The 22,350-nt window shown below is 38.7% G+C and overlaps 1 protein-coding gene across 45 annotated transcripts in view; it reads left to right on the top strand.

Moving 5' to 3' along the window:
- AFDN (afadin, adherens junction formation factor) overlaps positions 1-22,350 on the top strand; it is a 91,817-nt gene that overhangs the window by 58,281 nt on the left and 11,186 nt on the right. For 11 of the 45 annotated variants that reach the window (XM_088666349.1, XM_088666373.1, XM_088666380.1 and 8 more), the window contains 15 exons: positions 46-66; positions 813-958; positions 1,602-1,696; positions 2,510-2,775; positions 3,181-3,324; positions 4,339-4,537; positions 4,948-5,051; positions 5,349-5,435; positions 12,722-12,787; positions 12,916-12,989; positions 14,238-14,383; positions 15,500-15,694; positions 16,291-16,382; positions 16,482-16,670; positions 18,086-19,114. In XM_088666349.1, coding sequence (XP_088522475.1) covers positions 46-66; positions 813-958; positions 1,602-1,696; positions 2,510-2,775; positions 3,181-3,324; positions 4,339-4,537; positions 4,948-5,051; positions 5,349-5,435; positions 12,722-12,787; positions 12,916-12,989; positions 14,238-14,383; positions 15,500-15,694; positions 16,291-16,382; positions 16,482-16,670; positions 18,086-19,114 — 2,853 coding nt within the window. Of the gene's footprint in view, positions 1-45; positions 67-812; positions 959-1,601; positions 1,697-2,509; positions 2,776-3,180; positions 3,325-4,338; positions 4,538-4,947; positions 5,052-5,348; positions 5,436-9,081; positions 9,102-12,721; positions 12,788-12,915; positions 12,990-14,237; positions 14,384-15,499; positions 15,695-16,290; positions 16,383-16,481; positions 16,671-18,085; positions 19,115-22,350 lie in introns of those variants that run through there. The other 34 variants (XM_088666363.1, XM_088666376.1, XM_088666370.1 and 31 more) reach the window with 9 other exon arrangements.

Consider the following 22,350-nt stretch of genomic DNA (forward strand, 5'->3'; position numbering starts at 1 on the left):
TCACAAGTTTCTTTCTTCTGTTTGATTTCCTTCGTTTTTCTCCAGGAGGTAGACCAGGTTGATCAGGTAGGATATATTGCTAGGAACTGATCCTAGCTGTGTTGGCTTAGCTCAGTTTCTCATGCTGCTTCCATGTAAAATACAATATTTCTACAGCTGGATTGAACAGTTCATAACCCTCATTCAGCAGCTGGAACATGCAGTACTAAAATCCTTTTTTGACTGCGCAGCCTATCAGCATTCCATAATTTCTGCTTAACGCACTTCAGTATGGAGACATAATGACAAAAGTTCTTTTTCTTCCCTTTTTTTTGTTTTGTCTGTGGTTCTGTTCTTTGGATCTCATCTGAGGTTGCCTGGCCTAGCATTTGTGGTCGGGAAATGGTGAGATAGATCAGTACTCGATACTGAGTTGCTTGGTGTCAAAGCCAGTGGCTAGCAGTATCTGGGTGACAATGGGCATTAGTCAACATGTGCTTGCGCACATACAGATTACCAGATAATGCATACATCTAAGCTTTCCACATTTCATAACAACATGCTAACTCCATTTCACAAATGGCATTTGGAATATTTAATAATTTATCATTAAAATATCGCTTGTAATTTGAAGCAATTGCAAGATGTCCAGGATATATTACTTACAGTTTCATAGAAAATCATTGCAAATATCTGGTAACTGAGTTACGTTTGGTAATATGGAGGGGGTACTGGTCTATCTAAACAGAGCCTTTTGATAATGAATGCAAGCTGAATTGCCAGAGGAAGACTTCCTTTTGATGTTTACACAACTTTTTGAAAAATATTTTCAGAAACAGAAGAATATTGCAGGGTCACTTGCTTTCTGGATGGCAAATGCATCTGAGCTGCTAAACTTCATTAAACAGGATCGAGAGCTTAGCCGAATCACCTTAGATGCGCAAGATGTTTTGGCACACCTAGTTCAAATGGCATTCAAGTAAGATAATCGGATTTCTGTATATAGTACGTTCATCAAGTTTTTCCTTATTCAGGAAAAGTTATACATTCTTATCTCCAAATGCCTTTAAAAACAGATATTGAGTGTTATCCAATGTTAGTCATACCCAGAGTAAGCTCATTGAAATCAGTGAACTTAAGTGCACTTATTTCAGTAGGTCTACTCAGAGTATAATTAATTGGCTATTACCAGTGTTTTCATTTTTAAAAGAATTAAAGTTGGTTAATTCATTTGTTTATCATATCTGTTAGTTGCTCAATCTACTGGCGCATCTTATTATGCTCTAAGTGAGGAGGAGTTCATCCTTACACTTGGGCACAGTAAAAATTCTGAAGATTCTTTATTAGAATTAATTTATATTAAGAGTGAAATGTACAAGCGACCTGTGTAATTAGAAGTAAAAAAATAAACTCCTTTTGGTGTTATTTTTCCAGTTTCAAGCAATCTGCGTTGTGTGATAGAGCTAGTAGATTATATGTTAAGCTAAATTGTTGACACTTAGGTAAATTCATTTTTTCCATGGCTGCAGGTTTTCATCAGCCTAATTTCTATGTTAATGAATCTAAATATTCTTTAAATGGGTGGAAGCCTTAATATTTATACAAAATTTTATTTTTTTCAGATATCTGGTTCATTGTCTTCAGTCAGAGCTTAACAACTACATGCCTGCATTTCTTGATGATCCAGAAGAAAATAATCCTCAAAGGCCTAAAATAGGTTAGATCACTTTATGATATAATGTACTAAGCATAAGGCCTACTGTCATGAGAGGAGCACAGTGGGAGACCTTATATATTACAGGGAACTGCAATGTGGTTTTGCATGTACAGTAAGACGGAGTTCCTCATCAGCAAGCTGCATGGCAGCCATTGATATCTAACCCATCTTTCCTGATATTGTATGTTAGAATGTAACCATGTGCGTGTGTTTGTGTTATTAATTGTTATTTAATTAATTGTTATTTAATTATTTATTAATTAATATTAATATTAATATTAATTGTGTGGAATAATGCATGGCCCTTCCCACTTGGATAACTCCAGTAACTGCCCTAGGCAGTTTCTTTGAGGACTTTAAGCCATGTTCTGTGGCAGTGCCAAACAATATAAATATAGTATTTGTGCTAAGGACATTACCAATTACGCATATTGACTGGAAGGTCAGCGGTTCGAATCCCCGCGACAGGGTGAGCTCCCGTTGTTCGGTCCCAGCTCCTGCCAACCTAGCAGTTCGAAAGCACGTCAAAGTGCAAGTAGATAAATACCAGCGGGAAGGTAAACGGTGTTTCTGTGCGCTGCTCTGGTTTCGCCAGAAGCAGCATAGTCATGCTGGCCACCTGACCCGGAAAAACTGTCTGCGGACAAACACCAGCTCCCTCGGCCAGTAAAGCGAGATGAGCGCTGCAACCCCAGAGTCATTTGCAACTGGACATAACTGTCAGGAGTCCTTTACCTTTACCTTTTTTTAACGTAACAGAGTAGCTCAACCTGGAATGCATAGCTGAGTAAACTATTGTATTTTTTCTTCTAGATGACGTCTTGCATACGCTGACTGGAGCCATGTCCCTGCTGCGGCGATGTAGAGTGAACGCTGCATTGACCATACAGCTCTTTTCCCAGCTGTTCCACTTTGTCAACATGTGGCTTTTTAACCGATTGGTTACTGATCCAGATTCAGGATTGTGTTCACATTACTGGGGAGCCATCATCCGGCAGCAGCTGGGGCACATTGAAGCCTGGGCAGAAAAGCAGGGCTTGGAGCTGGCTGCTGATTGTCATCTCAGTAGGATAGTACAAGTAGGTATTTGGTAGTAATAGGAAAAATAAGTGCTTGCTTGCATGATCTTGGAAGATTTTCCTCTACTAATTTAACAATGGAAATTCAGACTTAGCCACCTGTATGAAGTCATATGAAACCAGTGTCTGCAAAGTAGGGTTTGGGGTGTTCAGTTGCTTAATTGCATCAATGTGGTTTTCCTCAGAGAGGTCTGTTTTCTTGCCATACTGAGGAGAGCTATTTTGTACCAACTGCCTTATTTTTTAAAAATGTGTTTTCTAGTTTAACCTGTGCTAAGAGTTTCAAACACAAAATGTGTACTCATTCAAGAGCAGGGTTCCACTCCCCAATTTGGTGTGTAGAGGTCCACTGTCATGTTTCTTCATAAAATAAAAGTGATCCTACTAATTGTGCTTCTTTTTCAGGCAACTACTTTACTTACTATGGATAAGTATTCACGTGAAGACATTCCAAATATCAACAGTACCTGCTTTAAACTCAATTCTCTACAACTGCATGCATTGCTACAAAATTATCATTGTGCCCCAGATGAGCCATTTATTCCAACCGTGAGTTAATCTTGACTTTTATTTATTTATTTATTGTGGGGAGGTTCTTATTAAGGCTATTAAACATAATTTCCCTATAAATGTTTATATAGTGAAAGTTACGGGGTAGAGTATGAAAAAATAATGCTAACTTTATGTAATAATAAAAAGTTTGAGACATCTGAACCCCATTTTTTAAACGGTGATAGTAATTCTTAGCTTGAGTAGCCTATTCCGGCTCACATAGAGAAGGAAGAAAATACAGGAACCCCATGTTTTTCATGGGGGTTGTGTTCCAGGTCATTGTATATGACAGTGCTCTGCCCATTACACCCCCTTTTCCGTCCATTTCCAGGTCACCACAATGCTCGCATGCGCAATCATATATCAATTGGACGCACATAAATCTGCTTCATTGTTTTGAGTATCAACAGATAGGTTAATGATGCATTTTCAGTGCTCTTGGACTTATTTGTGTTTCCAATTTTGGGAAACATTGCAGTATTCTATTTATGGAATACATCTCTGGTGTAGCTTGCTACAAGTTCTTGAATTGTAGGTGGGAGGGTGGCGAGAGCAAAAAAAACCCCTGCTAAATAGTCAAACTAGGTTAAAAACCTAATGTTTCCCTTCATTATTTTTCCTGCTCTTCAAAATACAGATTTAATTATGATAAATATGTAACATCCAGTATAAATCAGTTTCTTCCTATTGCAAAAATGAATGCCTGCAATTCTTGTTTTGGTATCAGTATAATAATCCCCTTTGTATTACTTGTTGATCACAAATGTTTAATATATTTCTAATAATTTAAAGAATTTCATTTAAAGGGTACCTGCAGGTGGGGTTAAAGCTCACAGCTACGGTTGAATGAAAGCTTTTGCCTCTTGTATCTGCTTCAGACAACATCAACCTAAACATATCACATACATATTTCGCATTTGCTAATTTGGGGTGGCTAAAGTATAAAATGATAACTTTATATTATTGGATTCTCATGTACAGCATTGTTTACTCTCTCTCCCGCCAAACTAGGAATTAATAGAAAATGTTGTAGCGGTGGCAGAAAATACCGCAGATGAGCTGGCTCGAAGTGATGGTAGAGAAGTACAGTTAGAAGAGGACCCTGATCTACAGCTACCCTTTCTTCTGCCAGAAGATGGTTACTCATGTGATGTTGTCAGAAACATCCCAAATGGGCTGCAAGAATTTTTAGATCCACTTTGCCAAAGAGGTTAGTCCTTTTAGTCTTGTACTGAGACAGAAAATGCTTCCTCTGCTGTAGCTCAGCTAAGTAAAATTCATGTTGTCTTTAGATGTTTGGAAATCTCTTCTTGTCATTATTTTTTATGCAGGATTTCAGCAACTTTTGTTGTCATGGAGATTTTATTTGGGCATCCCTTAAATCAAGAAAAGGAGTTTCTTCTTTCCAGATTTGTATTATCATGTGATGCACATTCTGTGTTGCCTCCTTTGTCTTTTAAAAGCACAGCACTTGTCACATTGATGATCAACACTGTTTTTAGTAATGAACCATTTGTATGCATGGTATTTGTTTTTTTTCTGGACTCTCAAATTACCTCATATGAGACCTGGGAGAATACATTCAGTTATACGTTGTCTCCCACACCCTATCCCTTCTAGGTTTCTGCAGATTGACACCTCATCCACGTTCACCAGGAACTTGGACAATATATTTTGAAGGTGCAGATTATGAAAGTCATCTGTTGCAAGATAATGCTGACCTGGCAAGTACTTATCTTCTGGACATTATGGGAGAGGACGTAAACCATATGCAGAAACTAACCTGTTACTTAGGGTGGCACCTAGAGAGTTAAAATACAGATGATTGGATTTACTATATTTTTCCTTCAGCATAGCATATTAGTGCTTTCCTTAAGCTATTCAAAGTGCTTCATTTTGCAGCATAGAAGTAAGTTGAGAGCAGAATTACCTGCAACTGTATTAAAGTACCCAGAATGAATTCTTACTGCTGTGCTCAGTGTCGTGGAATACAGAGTTTAATCTGTGCTTTGTTTCTGTAGGCTCATCCCTTAAGGAAGGAACCTGAGATAATCACTGTGACACTAAAGAAACAAAATGGGATGGGTCTGAGCATTGTGGCTGCTAAGGTAGGAATATATAAATATACTAGAAAGCTCTGTCCTCCTGCTTGCTCCACACACACACACACACACACACACACACACACACAAAAACCCAAGCAAGGCTGTTTTGCAGCCCCTTTCATGCCCTCACTTTCATATTCACTCCTATTTTTGTACCTCCTCCCCCTCCTACTTCTGCAGATAAATGTTACTGTACCTTTAAGAATAGAATTTTGAAGACTGCCAGCTGGTTCAGTTAGGGGTGGTTAAGTGATGGATGTTGTACATATATGGTGTTTGCTTGTTAATAAAATACTTGTACAGTATTAAATTACTGCATTGAATCTGGACACACATGGTACCAGGAGTGAAGTAATATTTGAGGGCTCCTTTATCTTATACACAAGGTAGCTGAGGAATGAAAGAGGGAGACAACAATGGAGAGACATGGGGGGGAAAGTGGCAATTTAAAACAAGCCTTGAGTACCATAAGAAGGGAGTAGAGAAAGACTTTGTTGTGGTAGCTTTTTCATGTTGGCCTCTGTGTTGTCCCCATTTCCACTATTTATCCTTTGTTGTTTTTCCAATCCTCAGTGTTCCTCCCTTCAGATAGCCCCCATTGTCTTAAACCAGGGGTCAGCAAACTTTTTCAGCAGGGGGCCGGTCCACTGTCCCTCAGACCTTGTGGGGGGCCAGACTATATTTTGAAATAAAATATGAACGAATTCCTATGCCCCACAAATAACCCAGAGATGCATTTTAAATAAAAGGACACATTCTACTTGTGTAAAAACATGCTGATTCCTGCACCATCCGCGGGCCGGATTGAGAAGGCAATTGGGCCGCATCCAGCCCCCGGGCCTTAGTTTGGGTACCCCTGTCTTAAACAATCCCTCCCCCCCCTGCCCCGCTCCCAGTGTCCCTCTCTTCTCACTCACATGCTACTGCTGTTGTGCAATAGGCTTTGTCTTTTGGTCCTCTATCCCATCCTGTTTTCATGCAAATCTAGGGTTCTGATGAGGCACTCCAAAACCTGCAATGGGGGGTTGCACAGTGACAGATAGGACAGTGAAAATATAGGATATAGAGATCTATTTTCATGATCTCACGGCAAGAACAAATCTAGACACTCAAGTTTTTCTTTTTGGAATATTAAGTGAATAATTGAAACAAAAACTTTTATGTATTGTGTGATACATATTCTTTATATATGAGAAACACCTTGCTTACAATTTGCACCCTTTACAAACCAGCATTTCCTCTTAATAAGTTGAATGTGACTCATTTTAAGAAGTTAGGTTTGGGAGGGAGGGCATGCAGGGAAGATTTTCTCAAATATCGAGGACAAAAAATAGGGGAGAGAATAATTTTGACTAAAAACACAGCAACTTCTTTAGTTATGAAAAGTTATTGAATATCCTTATACCCATTAGTTATCTTTCTAAAACATTAAAAAGTTTGAAAGGAGTGATATATAAAGTGTGTACGTGTATATATATACACAGAGAAAGAGAGAGGTTTTGATTTTGTCCACAGTAGCCATAAAGTGAGTAACTGAATTGCATCTCATCCTATTGACTGAGGTGTGGGGAGTGAACAGGCAGGAGAGAGGCTCACCCTGATGACTTTTCTGAGATGTACATTCTAATGTGAATTAATGTGAAAAACAGTACATTCTAATGTGAATTACTGTGCCACCAGTTTCCAACCACCAGATGGTGTACTGTACCAGTATTGTAAAGCTGCCACACGTTTAACAAATTTAAACAGCTAGTTGGTAGGTGGCAGTGTTTTAAAACAGCATTTATATTTCAAGGAATAAATTTTAAGATCTGTACTGTTTATTTCAATAATGATCTTGCATCATTTAAGCCAGAAGCAAGTCATTCACTTTTGTGTTCTGCTATTAAGATACAAATGAACAGTGCAACTTTAGTGATATTTTTGCTGATTGATACATTTTTACTTAGGACGTGGTTAGTTGCCCCAGAGTATGAATGTGGGCAGGGCTGTTTCTGGCAGGTGCAGGACACAGGGCAAATTTGCACACTAAGAATCTCTAGAGGCGAGACCTTCAACTTTTTAAGAGCTCTGGACAGATGTAGATTTTTGAGCAGGTGCTGTGGACATCACACCCTCTGGCCACTTCTTTTCTACCTTCCCTGAATCAGGGAATCACACAATCTATCTCTCCAGAGAGAGAGAGAGAGAGAGAGAGAGAGAGAGAGAGAGAGAGAGAGAGAGAGAGAGAGAGAGCGCATGCACACACTTCACTTTTTCAGTGAATCTCTGTAAAAGTCATATTCAATAGAATTAATTCAGTAGAAAAACACTTAGAGCAGAAAGAGGAAGTGAGAAAATACACCATTTTTCTAACTTTCTCCTTCGGCTCTGTATACTTTTCAAGGGAGACAAAGAAAACCTACCTCATGGTGAAATAGTTACTGAATGGGAGGAAGGCCTCAGAGGCTTGGTGAGCCCTAGGGGAAGACCTCTAGGGCACCACTGTGCCCATGGTCACAATTCTGGCAACCTCCACTCAAGCGCTCCCTCTGGATGGTCATTGCTACCACTGCCACTCCTATGCCTCTTCCTCGCCTCAACTCCCAAATTGCTGTGCCATTTTAACACAGCAACAGTGCTGGTGCACTTTCCTCCCCTTTATCTGAAGAAAGGGTTGCTTCCTCAGAAGCTAAGCAATCAGGGTAAGGTGGTCCAGGAAAGGGACTGTGTTGGTCATCCTCACAAAGGATTGAGTTCCAGAGCAATTTGCTAGAGATAGTCCTGAATTCCTATGCATGTCCAAATTACACTCACAATACTGCGGGTTGTGTATTTTCAGCTTAAGAACGCGGCGGACCCGGAAATGTTTACTTCCGGGTTCCACTGAGTGCACATGCGCAGAAGCGTTCTATCGGCACTTCGCGCATGCGCGGAAGTGCCGCTCCGGATAAGTACTTTTTGGGGTGAGAATGTCACCCCGTAACAGATCAAGTACATATCTAGAGGTACCACTGTAATGGTTTCCAGTAGTGGCCTTGCTGATGCTTCATTTCTGTTGCAAGACTTTTCTATAGCAGGAGTACTTTTTTGGTGGTAGTGGCTGGATTGCTCGGGGGTCAGGGGGGCAGTAATACTAAGAGACTAAGGGCAGAATTTAGTGCTCTAAGCCTGAAAGATGTTTCGATGCTAAATGCTGCCTGACTTCCAACCACACTGTGGTTACATTTTATGAAATCCAGATGATTTGGAAGCAGTGTGTGCATGCAGTTTACTTTAAAAATATATCACGGGGTAGGATGGGGAGTGAGGGGAGGGGTTAGCATACGACTTCTTCCCATCTGTGGGCCAGCACTTACTTCCTGTTTAATTTGGATTTTCTGTATCTTACTGAAACGGCCGCCTTGATTTTTCCAGGCAGTGCCTATAGTTTAATAAAGCTCTTAATGATAAACTAAAGGCAGAGTAGCATAACTGATTGTACAAAGGGTTGGAATATTGTATTGGTTGTAACTAGTGTTGATAAATGCTATGCTATATCAGTGTCCAGTTCAGAGCTGTCTTGCTGGGTGTTTTGGAAAATCTGGCAGACTGATGTTTGGGTTGTAGTTGAAGGCTGAAAAAGGATTGAAGAGTTGTATTTCTGGAGTTAAAATGTGGTTTTCTGTCGTTGGAAGAACAGAATCCTCGGTAAGTCTGTTCAAAAAGTGCTTTCCTATAAACGTTTAAACATTATTCCAGTATTTTTTGCTGTACTTTGGCCAATTTAAGTTGTCAGTGACTACTTCATTTAGCACTACTTGTTGTTGCATGCAGCTAAGTGATGTTCTTTTTAAAAGTTAGCACAATAAATTTTTACCTTAAGCCAGTTCCTTTTCTGTGCTTTTCAATGACAAACTTAGTGAGAGGTTTTAATCTACTGTAGTCTGTCAAGTGAACAATTGCTTCATTTACTATTGAAAGATTATGAATAATGTAAGATGTGCGCTTTTCCTTCCATCTATAATCCAGAAATATCTTTATAAATCTTGTGATTTTGTTGTGTGAAGAATGTTAAAACATATTAAAATTAACAATCTAAACACTAAATAAGAATAAAATTAACTGACTTCAATATATTTATTTCTGTAGAGGTTCCTTTCGTTATTTACATGCCATTTAGATTGATGTAAGTATTGATACTGAACTACTTGATGGCATAGTTGACCTAAACACAATCATAGTTGAAACACACATTTTTCTCTGTGTCAGTCACCACTCTTCACAAGGAAAAGTCAAAACATTCACTATAAAGCAGTGTTTTGTTTTTATGCCTGTACTTTGATATTAGAAAGGAAAACTCAATAACTCTTTCAAGTAATGATTGAGAAAATATTTATTATCAATGACAATAGTAGAAAGAAAATCATTGCATTAGGAAAGTGCAATACTGCATTAAACCACTGATTTATGTAAAAATGGATTTTTCAACAAAGGGCTTTCATCTAACCTTTAATGTATTGTTGATGTTCACAGCCTAACAGTTCTGCATACTTACAAACAATCCTATGTATGTTTACTTAAAAGTAATATGTTAAAGTAATGATAGCAATGTAAAGTAATGATAGCTGCATTTAGGATTGCAGCCTCAAGCACCTAATTCTTTTATGAATTGTAACTAATATAGCTACCGTTATTCTGGATTCCGAAGCTTATGTTAAGATGGGATAAAAGAAGAACAAAGCTTGATCCTTCTTTTCTACACTGCTCTTAAAATCATAGAATTGTAGAGTTGGGGACCCTGAGGATCATCTAGTCCAACCCCCTGCAGGAATATGCAGCTGTCCCATATGGGTATTGAACCTGCAACCTTGGTGTTATCAGCACCATGCTCTAACCAACTTCAGCTTCCACTACTTCAAATTTTCAAATAGGATTAGTAGCTGATATTGTCACTGTTTAGCAGTTTCTTGAAGAAGAATGTATAGAAAGAATGTGAAAAGCTTTATATCATTCTCACTTTCTGTTCTGCTATGTCTCAGAAACAAGCTTTTATGAGAGCCACTATAGCCCAAATGGGAAAAGTAAATGGCCTGATTGCAGTGTGGATTGAGTGCCTTTGATCCAGAGATCTATGAGCAGCATTACACACACAGAACACTCCCACTCAAATAAGGAGTATAGAAGAGAGGTGGTTTTCCCCAGTTGCCCTTTCACTCACGGACTGTGAACATTTATTCTGGAGGATCACAGTGAGACAGGGAATTTGCAAAAAATCACAAACCACTTCCATGAGTGGGAGCCTCCACTGAATTGCAACTCCTTTCCATGAATGGGAGGGTTTGTAACATTTACAGAACATCAGGCGACTCTTCTCTGACACTTGAGAGATCACTCAGAGTTCTGTTTTCCACATGGAGATTTAAAAAATGGACAAAACATACAAGTGCCCCTCTGACAGTTAGAAGCAAAGTCCTTTCTACCTTCTATGTAGACTAAAGTTATGCAGCAAATTGAGCTGCATATATAGCGGGGGAAGGTTCCTAGCTAGGGAAAGTCAATAGTCCAGTGGTTGAGCACATGCTTTGCATGCAAATAACCCCACATTCAAACCCCATTATTTCCAGGTAGGGCTTTGATGGAGTCTGCCTGAATTCCGCTGACAGTTGGGTGTCTACAGTATTGTGCTAAGGAGACCAGTGGTCTGACTTATACATATAGTACATATGGAAGTATATGTATGCCTATACTTATACCACATGTATGTATGGAAGTAAATTTGTTACAGATGAGTTCTCTTGCTTTAGAATCTATTTTAATACTTACAAGGTGTAAAAAGTGTTATAAGTGCTGTATAGATATTAAAGATAAGATTGGTATATTGAGGGTTGGGCACATAATAATAATAATAATAATAATAATAATAATAATAATAATAATAATAATTTATACCCTTTGCTTCTTCTGCCACACTTGTTGCGGTTTACAAAATCAAAGGTTCTGTTAAGGAATTTGGAGCAAAAGGAAGAAGCTGTGGAAAGGGGGGGATTAATACTGGTTGCAAATGTTCATTCACAGAAGTATATTCTTGTATTTCAGTTTTAGAAGCCATTGAACAATACACATGCAATGCAACTCACATAAATTCAGCAGGGCTTCTGTTTAAGAAATTGCAAGCTAACAAAATAACCAGGGATATAGTGTGATGTAGCTGTTGAAGAGTCTGAATTAAGAGTTGGCAGTACTTGTTCACCTCACAGTTCAACTATGAACTTGCATTGTCTTGCCCTGGACCACCTAATATTTTCCCCTCAGTTCCTCTGCCCACCAGCCAATCAGTAATATAAGTACAGGGATGGTCATAGAGTTCGGTGAGATCCTTATATCAAATAGTTTTATATTTTAGTTATCAGTGGGTAAATGGTTAAGTGAAACTGCAATATCATCACACTCCTATATTTCTATTTGTATAATAAAACAAAATGTAAAGAATGTCATCACACAGCCCCTGTTGGAGGATTTGTAGTTTTGTGTCCCAATCCTGAATGTGCATTAATTCAGGATGGGATAGGGGAGCAAATATGAAGTGGTGGTTTAAAGCAACAGAAGTTTGAGTAAAGCAAGGTAGGAGGGAGCTAACAGGAAAATGTTTTTTTTAAACAAGCAAACACTCATATGTGTGCAATATCAATCAACTGAACTTAACATTATTCAGCTGACAGGCTTAAGAGTCTGTTCATCTTAAAGGTACAGTAACATCATCATGGAAGAGGGGGGAATGCAAAGGGGGCTGTTAACTAGGAGGAGGCATGAAAAAGGGGTGATGTATGCGCAGAGGAGAGTTGGAAAAAAGGAGGAAGAGGGAGATAGGAAAAAGAGGATGAAGGTGAAAATGGGGATGCAAAGAGCTGTGAAAAGGAGAATAAGAGGTGTGGGAATGCAGGTGAAAGCATTTGCATGAAAGGGTCTGTGGAATAGGAGGGGATGATAGCTTCAGAATGGGGTGGAAGGCGAAAAGGGTGCTTAGTAGTTGTAATGTGTGGGAAGAAGAAGATGCAGGTTAGCAGGATGTGCAGTGAGGATGCACGAAAGGAGGGGGAAGAGGAGGAGGCATGGATATGGGAGTGAAGATGAAAATGGTTGCAAAGCAGGACTGCAGAACAGAAGAGAGAAGTGGCTTCAGAAGTGTGGTTGGGAAGGTGAAAAGCAAGCTTAGTAGTTGCGTGGGGTGGGAAGGGATTAATGTGGGGAGAATGGCACGATTTGCTGCTTGTCAGAAAAAGCAACCTTTATTGTGCATATGTAATAAGAATTGTTTTATCTCTTTCTAGGGGGCTGGTCAAGATAAACTTGGAATCTATGTCAAATCTGTGGTCAAAGGTGGTGCTGCAGATGTGGTTAGTAGTACCTTTAATTATTAAATTACTAAAATTTCAGTGATTAATTTTGAATTGTTATAAGCTACATAGTTTAGCTTGGCTAATCTCCTATTGTATAATGTACCTTTTATGAAACATTTAACCAGGATGGACGACTGGCTGCAGGGGATCAGTTACTTAGTGTGGATGGACGCAGTTTGGTTGGACTATCCCAAGAGAGGTATGTCATGCTTTTATGTGTTCATAGAAGAGTGGTGTGGTTATAAATTACATAGGACTTTTCCTCTCATCTTTTACACCCCTTGATTTGATTGACATATATTCCATTCTCAACCTCCTCTGTCTTTAATCACTGGTCATGACATAGATGTTGAGACACATTTGCTCACGCAAACATGTGTAGTGTAGTGCTGTGACTTGCAATGGCTCTGGAATTTTTGAATTGTAGGAGGCATTTGGTTTGTCCTGAGAAAAGCGACTCCGCTTTTCATCTCTATGCTGTCTGGTCTGCCAGACTGTTTAACCAACTTGTAGCACTTCTATTAGAACCATATGGGAAAAATTGAGCCCTTTTGCAACAGTTGCAGAAGTGGGGCTGCACAGATTGGCAACCCAGCCAGATGGTGGGGTATAAACAACAACAACACTAGTGTACCCTTTTCTGCTGCAGTACCACTGATAGTAGCTCAGAGTGCCTCATCAAAGAAATTTCTGGTTCCCAGAGTCTGTGATTAAATCCTGTATTCGATTTTAAAGCTTGCAGTCCTTGCAGTTTTAAAGACAGTCATTTGTGCCATTTCTACTTTAGTAAATAAACTGGCAATTCTTTCTGTGGTGTGTGGGGTTTTTTTACTTAGAGAAAGTTTGGATGACATGTGTAGCGTGCAAGATATTAGATGAAATTTTTTTTCTACTCATGGTTCATAAACAGGCTGTAAGAGAGAGGGCTTGCAGAGAGCAGCCCACTCTGCTTACTTCCATCAGATGGGAGAGCAGCAGCAAGTCTGGGAGGGAAAACCAGGAACAGGAAGGGTTAAGAATGGTCCAGGGCTCTGCTCCAGGCTGGGAGAAGGGAAGCAGGGGTGGAGCTAGCTTCAGCAGGGGCTGGAAAGGAGGGAGTAAGTTGAACGGCACCTCAGGAGCCTGTTTTGGGACCACGGAGGACCCATAGAGCAAGGAGGAAGGGCGTTTGGATGCCCAGTCTTAAAAGGGGGGTCAGAGCCCACGAGACGCCATTGTGGGCTTCTGCCCCATGCAGAGCAGACATGATTTGAGACATCTCACCACTGTATATAGCATGCACAATAAAACTCTGAAAATCCAGAGGATGTGTGGAGTGCTTACTCGGGAGTAGCCAGCACCCATCTGTGACACAGGCCCTTATTCCAAATATTACTATTTTAAACAAATTAGTTTTATCTTTTATCTGGAAAACTTATATTTTGTGTACTTTCTCTTTGATCTTTAGTACTATCTTGCTACTGTCAATTTTCAGGGCAGCAGAGCTGATGACAAGAACAGGATCAGTAGTGACTCTAGAAGTAGCAAAACAAGGAGCAATTTATCATGGTTTAGCAACTTTGCTTAACCAGCCGTCTCCAATGATGCAAAGAGGTAAAAAACTGAAATATTCTTGTCCACATACATTTTTGGGTGAAAACCAATCTTAAATCTCCATGCTTTCTAGAAATTGTGTTTGAATAAACATAGTACAGCCTAATTCACTCATTATTCTTTCTCTGAAGGAGAGGCATATACTGTAAATCCTTAAACTCTAGTACAATGCAGTCCTATGCATGTCTACTCAGAAAGTCTCACTAATGGGGCTTGCTGTTGGACAAATTTTCATAGGACTGCAGTGTTGAGTATGTTGAGGGTTGTTCCCCAAAAGTAATGAGAGCACAGACTATTTCATAATCTATTTCCTTCTCTGTTAAATTTGAGGAATGATCATGACCTGTTGAAAGGACAAAACAGTCAAGATTGTCAAGCGTTCTGAAGATTAGATTAAAACATTTTCTATGGGTTGGTACTGTTTGGCAAACATATATTGAGTCTGACCTCTGATCCATCTGGCCTAGTACTGCCTGCTCTGACTAGCAGCAACTCTGCAGATACCTGCTGCATAATATCCTTTTAGCTGGAGATGCTGGGGATGAACATAGAACACAATGCATGCAACACCTGTGCTTTTGCCCTGACTATGTGCTTCTCCAACTTAGATAGGAGTGAGAATACTGCATTTCATTTCTTTTGGCCCAGTAAATGCAGATTGTGTGGCAGCTCTGTTCATTTGTTAATTTCACTGGCTTGGAATGAACTGTAATTCAAGTGATTCCTGATTCATCTCTCATTCAGAGGCCCCTGGCAAGCCACTTTCATTTTGGGTGAGATACTACCACCTCAGTATTAATTCACCTTAAGAAGGAAGCAGGAAGTGCTTCATAGTTTAGCCTCTGTCTGAGCTTGTCTTCAAAGAACCTTCCTTCTAGTAAATAGAAAAGAGAGTGTCCAGTGACTAAAGCCCCATTTGACCAGCACACAGCAGGCAAATTCACAGATAAGTCCAAATTCTGAATTTACTTCCCTTCACCAAATTTCATTCATCTGGGATTAAGGGAGTGACTTTGAGATCACATACCAAGTTCAAGGCAGCTTTGAATACAAGCAGTAATCATATGAGAAGTTAAGCACTGATTGTTCTCATACAACTTCTCTCTCTTTCTGGAGTTTCAGACCGCCGTGGCTCAGGAAAACCCCGACCAAAGAGTGAAGGATTTGAGCTATATAACAACTCCGCTCAGAATGGATCCCCTGAGAGCCCCCAGTTGCCTTGGACAGAATATAATGAACCAAAGAAATTGCCAGGGGATGACAGACTGATGAAAAATCGAGCTGATCACCGATCTAGTCCCAATGTAGCAAGTAAGCAGGAAATGATTTAAAGATGTTTATATGGACCATGTTTCTGTAGAGGACTGAAATGCTCTGAAAAGGAATGGAATAAAAATTTGATAGTTAGCTACCGGGGCTGAATTCTAAAGAAGGTGGTAGGCCTCCACAGATGTTATGAAGCACATCAGATTGTGGGTCCTCACAGGCCATCATTCAGCTTGTAAGTGCCTGGGACAAGAGGTGAGCCAAAGAAGAAGAAATCAGAGGCTTCCAGGAACCTGCTGTAGTGGGTATATGTATATGTAAAATTATGTACCGAGACCCCTAAGTACATGCATACATCATTTGATTTTTTTGTTGCCTTTCCATAGTTAAAACCATGCTCAAGGCAGCTTACAACATGAAGAAATATACATAATATAACAAACATAGTCATAAATAGGTAGAGTAGGCTTGTTATTCCACCCCTGAAAAGCTAGCTGTGAAACAAATTACGGGTATATACTATTTTCTTACATTATTTAAGAGGAGCAAACAAGTTTATCAACCTTGTTATTTCTCTTAGTTTGAAGCAGTTCTCTTGTGTAGGCTAACAAAGATGGTTAAAAAATAAATTTCCTCAACAGACCAGCCTCCAAGTCCTGGGACCAAGAATGCATATGCAGCTGGAACCACTAACAAGATAACATCAGTGTCTACGGGAAATCTTTGCACAGAGGTTAGAAGTAGCAAGCAAAAAAACATTTACCATTCATAAAACAGTGTGGTGTGTTTTAATAGGTACAAAAGTGTAAATGATCTTTCTATATTTATACAGGAACAGATTCTACCACCCAGACCGGAAGCATATCCTATCCCAACACAAACTTACACTAGAGAATATTTCACATTCCCAGCCTCCAAATCCCAGGATCGAATGGGTCCTGCTCAGAATCAGTGGTCGAGTTATGAAGAGAAACCCCAAATTCCACCTGAAAGTAATCATTATATCAGTGTTGCAATGCAGGTTAGAAATTTGCTTTTATCAACTAAGTTAACTGAATGGTTTTGGTGTTGTGGTATGGAATAATAAGATTATTGTCCCCCTAATATTTAGTACTTGTAAAAATATATCTGGTTTGTTACAGCTGCTGTTTGTTATTGGTTAGCTTTAAAAATTAGAAATTAAAGGTTCACAGTATATCTAAATTGCTAAAAAAAAAAAAAAAAAGGTTCCATACATACTGGCATCTTGTATGAAAACTTGACAATATATATTTAGAAGTGATGTTTGAAACATACCAATAGTAAATAATATTGGGAACATTTCTTTTGCCAAAGGTTTGTGTCTTAAGAGTGACTGTAAATGCAGTTTAGTATTCAAAGACTGCGTTAACTATTGTCAAACCATAAAATGCCTGTTTAAGTTGTGTTCGCTTTTAAATGCCCAAGTCATTAGCAATCTGCTAGTAGCATTTTCACAGTGCATCTTACACAAGTTGCTTTGTGTTCAGTGCTTCTGGACTAATAGAGCATAAGAAATGCTTTCATTCCAAACAATGCATTCTTTCTAGGTCATGGTTAAGGTCATTGATAGAGAAGCACCAAATAAGTTGCCTTTGTTCATAGTTTCTAACTACGATTCTTTTGAATCGGGTCAACTTTGTGCCTAAAATAAATCTTGGAAGGAACACTAGAGAATTTGGAATTAAAATTTATAGATGGTTTCATTGGAGCTTCTAAGGTATGTGGTGCCTTATTATCAAATGCTATTACATGCTGTGCAGTGGTTGTGTTTTTCACTTAATGCTGGAGAACTTCATTGTGATCTAATCCAAATGCAGCATATCTATGAAGATGGAATATTTTACCAGGGATTTAATGATCAGATGTTTTCCTACCCTATATAACTATGAGGAGGAGTGGGGAAATACAGCAAAGTGAACAGATGGTTCCACTTCCTGTGCTGCTCTTAGGGTTAATTGTGATTATAATAAAAGCTTGTCACAGCAGTTGGGAGGCAGGACTAGATAAGTTACTGTGCTTCAGTTATTCTTGTAAGCTGCTAGCCCTACATCTTCTATGGGAATACGTTTCAGAGCTGGAAGTAGTTTCAGTTTGGCATTGTTGTGAGTTCTGTGTGAGAATGGATATACAGCCTAAATTAGGTTGCTGTTCTTTCTCCTACCAAAGTAATTTCGTAATCGTGTATCAAAGCTCACAGACCTCTAGAGCTTGCATAACTTGTTTGGAATGAAAGCCTGTATGCAGTACTTGGAACTGTTGCAACATGCTGTTTATGAAAGTGTTGATTTTACAGGAAAGTGAGTAAGTAAGCATTTCATCATCACTCTAGAATGCTATAGACTGTCATTCAGTAATTTTTTTATGTACTGTATATGAATTCTAACATGTGAAAACTATTTCTTCTTCTTCTTCAAGCGTGTAACGCGTTCTCAGGAGGAACTACGAGATGATAAAGTTTATCAGCCAGAAAGGAGTCGACTAGAAGTTGCCATACGAAAAGATGTGGAATATATTGATCGCAAATCAGACAGTGATCCATGGATGAATTCTTCTGTGGATTCTAGCACATCAAGCCAAGAGCATCTAAACCATTCCTCTAAATCTGTTCCCCCTGGTTCTTCTTTAACCAAAACTGGACCTGGTCGCTGGAAAACTCCTATTGTTTCTCAACCAGTATCACTAGTGACTTCCCAGTCCACCAGAACCGACCTTCCTCCCCCTCCCCCTCCTCCACCAGTGCACTATTCAACTGACTTTGATGGGCTGCAAATGGATTTGCCTCTTCCGCCACCGCCACCACCTCCAAGCCAGTTGGGGCCACAGTCATCATCTCAGGTTGCTGCTGCAGAACGCAAAAAGAGAGAAGAACATCAAAGGTGGTATGAAAAAGAGAAAGCCCGTTTAGAGGAAGAGCGAGACAGGAAGCGTCGGGAGCAGGAAAGAAAACTGGGGCAAATGCGTTCCCAGCCACTAATTCCTGCGCAGTCCCTACTTCCTCCAGTTTCAGTTCAGCAGGTGAAACCAGAAAAGCCTTCAACATTGCAGAGATCCCAGGAAACTGTCATTAGAGAATTACAGCCCCAGCAGCAACCCCGAACCATTGAGCGAAGAGATCTGCAGTACATCACCATCAGCAAAGAAGAGTTGTCCTCTACTGATAGCTTATCTCCTGACCCTTGGAAACGAGATGCGAAGGAGAAGCTGGAGAAGCAGCAGCAGATGCACATTGCAGACATGCTGAGCAAAGAGATTCAGGATCTTCAAAATAAGCCAGATAGAACAGCTGAAGAGAATGACCGCCTGCGCAAGCTCATGCTGGAGTGGCAGTTCCAGAAACGACTCCAAGAGTCAAAGCAAAAAGATGATGATGACGACGATGAAGAAGATGATGATATTGATACTATGCTGATTATGCAGCGACTGGAAGCTGAGAGAAGAGCAAGGGTAAAATGAGAGAATGCTTTTAATAAGCTGTTTGCATTCTAAAATGTATGTTAGCCTAAAAAAAAAAAACCCACCTTAGATATCACCACAGGATAAAGGAGGACTGGACTCTCATATTGTCCCTGTCTCTCATTGTATATAATGAAGTTTGGTCTAATCTGTTTTGACTTTGTCCAAGTAAGTGGTGTATTATAAGCTACTAACTAGAAAGCTTGAGCTGAAGATAGCTCTATTTCCAGTTCCCTCCCCACCTCCAGCCCCCCCCCAATAGCAACGGAATGACCAGAAAATTAGATATCCTTTCTAATAAATAGATGTTGATCCCTGCTTTGTTTAAGTCTAGTATATGATTGCATACATATATAGTTGTCCATAAGGGCAAAAAGTGAAGGACTGTCACCTGAATTTTTTTTAAGTAACCCTATTTTTAATTCTGCTTGATTTTTGTACATTCATGAAGCCAATGCCACAACATATTTTATGTTCATGTTTCATCTGTCAAAATGCATAGCATGATTTGGATTTTTAATTCCACAACAGTGATGATGTGGTTCTTTCATTGGTAAAAACACAAAACTACAGAAACTGATTAAAAACGTACATAAACTTTTTTCATGCAGTAGTATATAAACTAAGTCAAGGATTGTGTACTTGACAGTGATGAAAGTTAAAAGTGGTGCAATTCTTTATTTAAAGATTTGCAAATAACTGGTCTATAAATTATGCTGCTTTTGCCACAGTGAAAAGCATTTGCTTTCCAAGGCAACCATTTTATGCATTTTCTCAGTGAAAGCATTGCTTTATTTTTATTTTTATTTTGTGGCTCACTTTTGTACACTGCAACTTAAATCAGTTTCTTAAAGGCTAAGTGTGCCCTTGACAGATTCATTATATGGTATCTTGTGGTTGCTGCCTCTTGTTTTGTCACACAGCTTTTTTAACTACATTAATATATTATTTAAAAACAAAATTCTTTATTTTGCGTTATCTAATACATTAATCTTGTTCTTTTAAAATCTGCATTATAAGTCTTTGTTAGGTGGTCATCTCTGTTGCATAACATCTGCTAAATCATTCCTTTCCACTAGGACTGATAAATTTACATTTCGTACATTTTAGAAATATACCCCCCCATCTCTAATAATCAAATATTTTTAAAATGTGGTAACTAATTGGCTGCTTTTTTGCAATAAAAATTGTATAGCTCTTTATCCACTTATAGATGGACTGTGTGTTCTATCTTAAAGGACACACTTTACAGAAATAACTTGCTTTTTAAAACAATTTTTTACTGATTTATTTAGAAAGGTTCACCAATTCCACATTAGCTTATCAAACAGTGCTTTTCATTTTTCCTTTTATACAGCTGTAGTAACAAATCAAAGTGCTTTTGGCATAGTGCAAATCTAAATTTATCCTTATTTTCACTGAGCATCTTTCTTTTTCCTTCTCTTATTACCTGCAGCAGACTGCTATGCCAGCAATCTCTGTTCTAGATTTGGTATGTTCTTATTTCTTTCTCTTCAATGCCTTTTTCTTGCTGCTTTTTATCTTTTTCTTCTTTTTAAATAATAATGATCCAATATGCATTGGATATTGCTTTCTAAGTGCTTTATGGCAGGGTGCAATGTGTTAAATGGCTGTAAGCAAGCACACAGTCATTGCTTGAGGTATGTTCCTAGCTTTTCCCCCTCCTGCCTTTATTCTTTAAAAGTTGTGTTCTGTTTGCATCTTTGAATTGTTTGCAGCTGTGTCCTACCATTTATATGACTAATATATTTAACATTTTCCAAAAATAACCCTTAGCTTTGATAAACATTATATGTAGCTGGGACTGAATGGCTCCCTTCTTTTTTATTGTTGTTACTCCCTTGTCCCGCAAACCATAGATTTAATTAAATTTATTCTAACCATTTCAATATTCAACTTCTAAAGCATTTATCGTTTCTTGCTCCCATGATGGATTTACATTGTTTGGCATTCACAGTTATTTCCTAGAAACTATTTGCTTTAGCACTTTGCTTCTTGGAATGCTACCTTGAAGTAAAAACTTTGGAACTCATTTATAGTTATTCTAAATATCTCTATAAAAATAACCCCTTAGTTGATCAGTAAGGGATATGCTGCTAGTAAGTAGCAATATTGTGTCAGAAGCTAACAACATTATAATATAGGCAGAACTATGCATCTCAGCAGACTTTCCATGATATATAGCTGTTTTATGAGGCAGAAATGAGATTCTCTGTACCCTGATTACCTGATCTTTTCTTACTTCTGTTTGCCCTGTGATACAGCTTGTGATCTGGCTGGCACATTATAGTTTCCTTTCATCAGCATTTTTTATTTTTATTTTTCCTCAAACAAAACCAGTGTATAGACATTAAAATAACTCTCAAGCTATAGAAAATATAGAAAGCTTTCTGATTCTGGATTTTTAGAGATTTAAGCACCTGTTTAACTGTCTTACTGGAATCCATAGAACTTAAAACTATCTAACATTGGTAGGCTTCTGATGATGAAGTATATAAAATAGAATTATAGTTTTAAAAAATTGGCTCCCTATCCCATTTAATTTAATTTATTTTGAAGCTTCTCTTCAGAGTAACACCACTATGACACTTTGGCATTCACAATTTGAGTCTCTTCAGCAGTGTGGGACATAGTCCAGTAGTTCTCCTTTATTCTTTCATGACCTTTTCTAACAGGTTTTTAACTAGATAATATCCACATATCTCTTCAAGGACACTTTCTGAAATCCTTTTACTTCTGTAAAATCTTCCCAGTAATGTAAGACGATCTGTTGTGCAGAAATAGGCCCTCCTTGAACATGAGTGAATACTTTTGCACTTACCATGCACTTTATTCACATGATTTTTTTTTCCATGTTAAATGACTGCAAATGGTTCCTTCTCTGTGGAAATCCTTATGCAATGTTTTAATGAGAAGAAGCAAAGATATTACTCTAAGTAGCTATTCACTTGGGCATGCTGTCAAGGCCAGATCGATTCTAGTGCCATTTTTTAAAACTAAATGGGCAAAAGGATCTGTTCCTTTTGACTTGCATACCTTGTAATTCTTGTTTCTTAACAAGTTTTTTTCTTCTTCTCTAATTTACACTGTAAAGTACATAGCTGGTTCTTTAGTAGGATTAGTGCCATTTTCAAAAGCTGAGTAGAGTTAGAAACAAACCTTATGCCTGCTGACCCACATACCAGTTGGGGGGGGGCAAGTGAGAG

The sequence above is a fragment of the Zootoca vivipara genome, chromosome 3, assembly GCF_965207765.1.
Source record: "Zootoca vivipara chromosome 3, rZooViv2.hap1.1, whole genome shotgun sequence".
Lineage (NCBI taxonomy): Eukaryota > Metazoa > Chordata > Lepidosauria > Squamata > Lacertidae > Zootoca > Zootoca vivipara.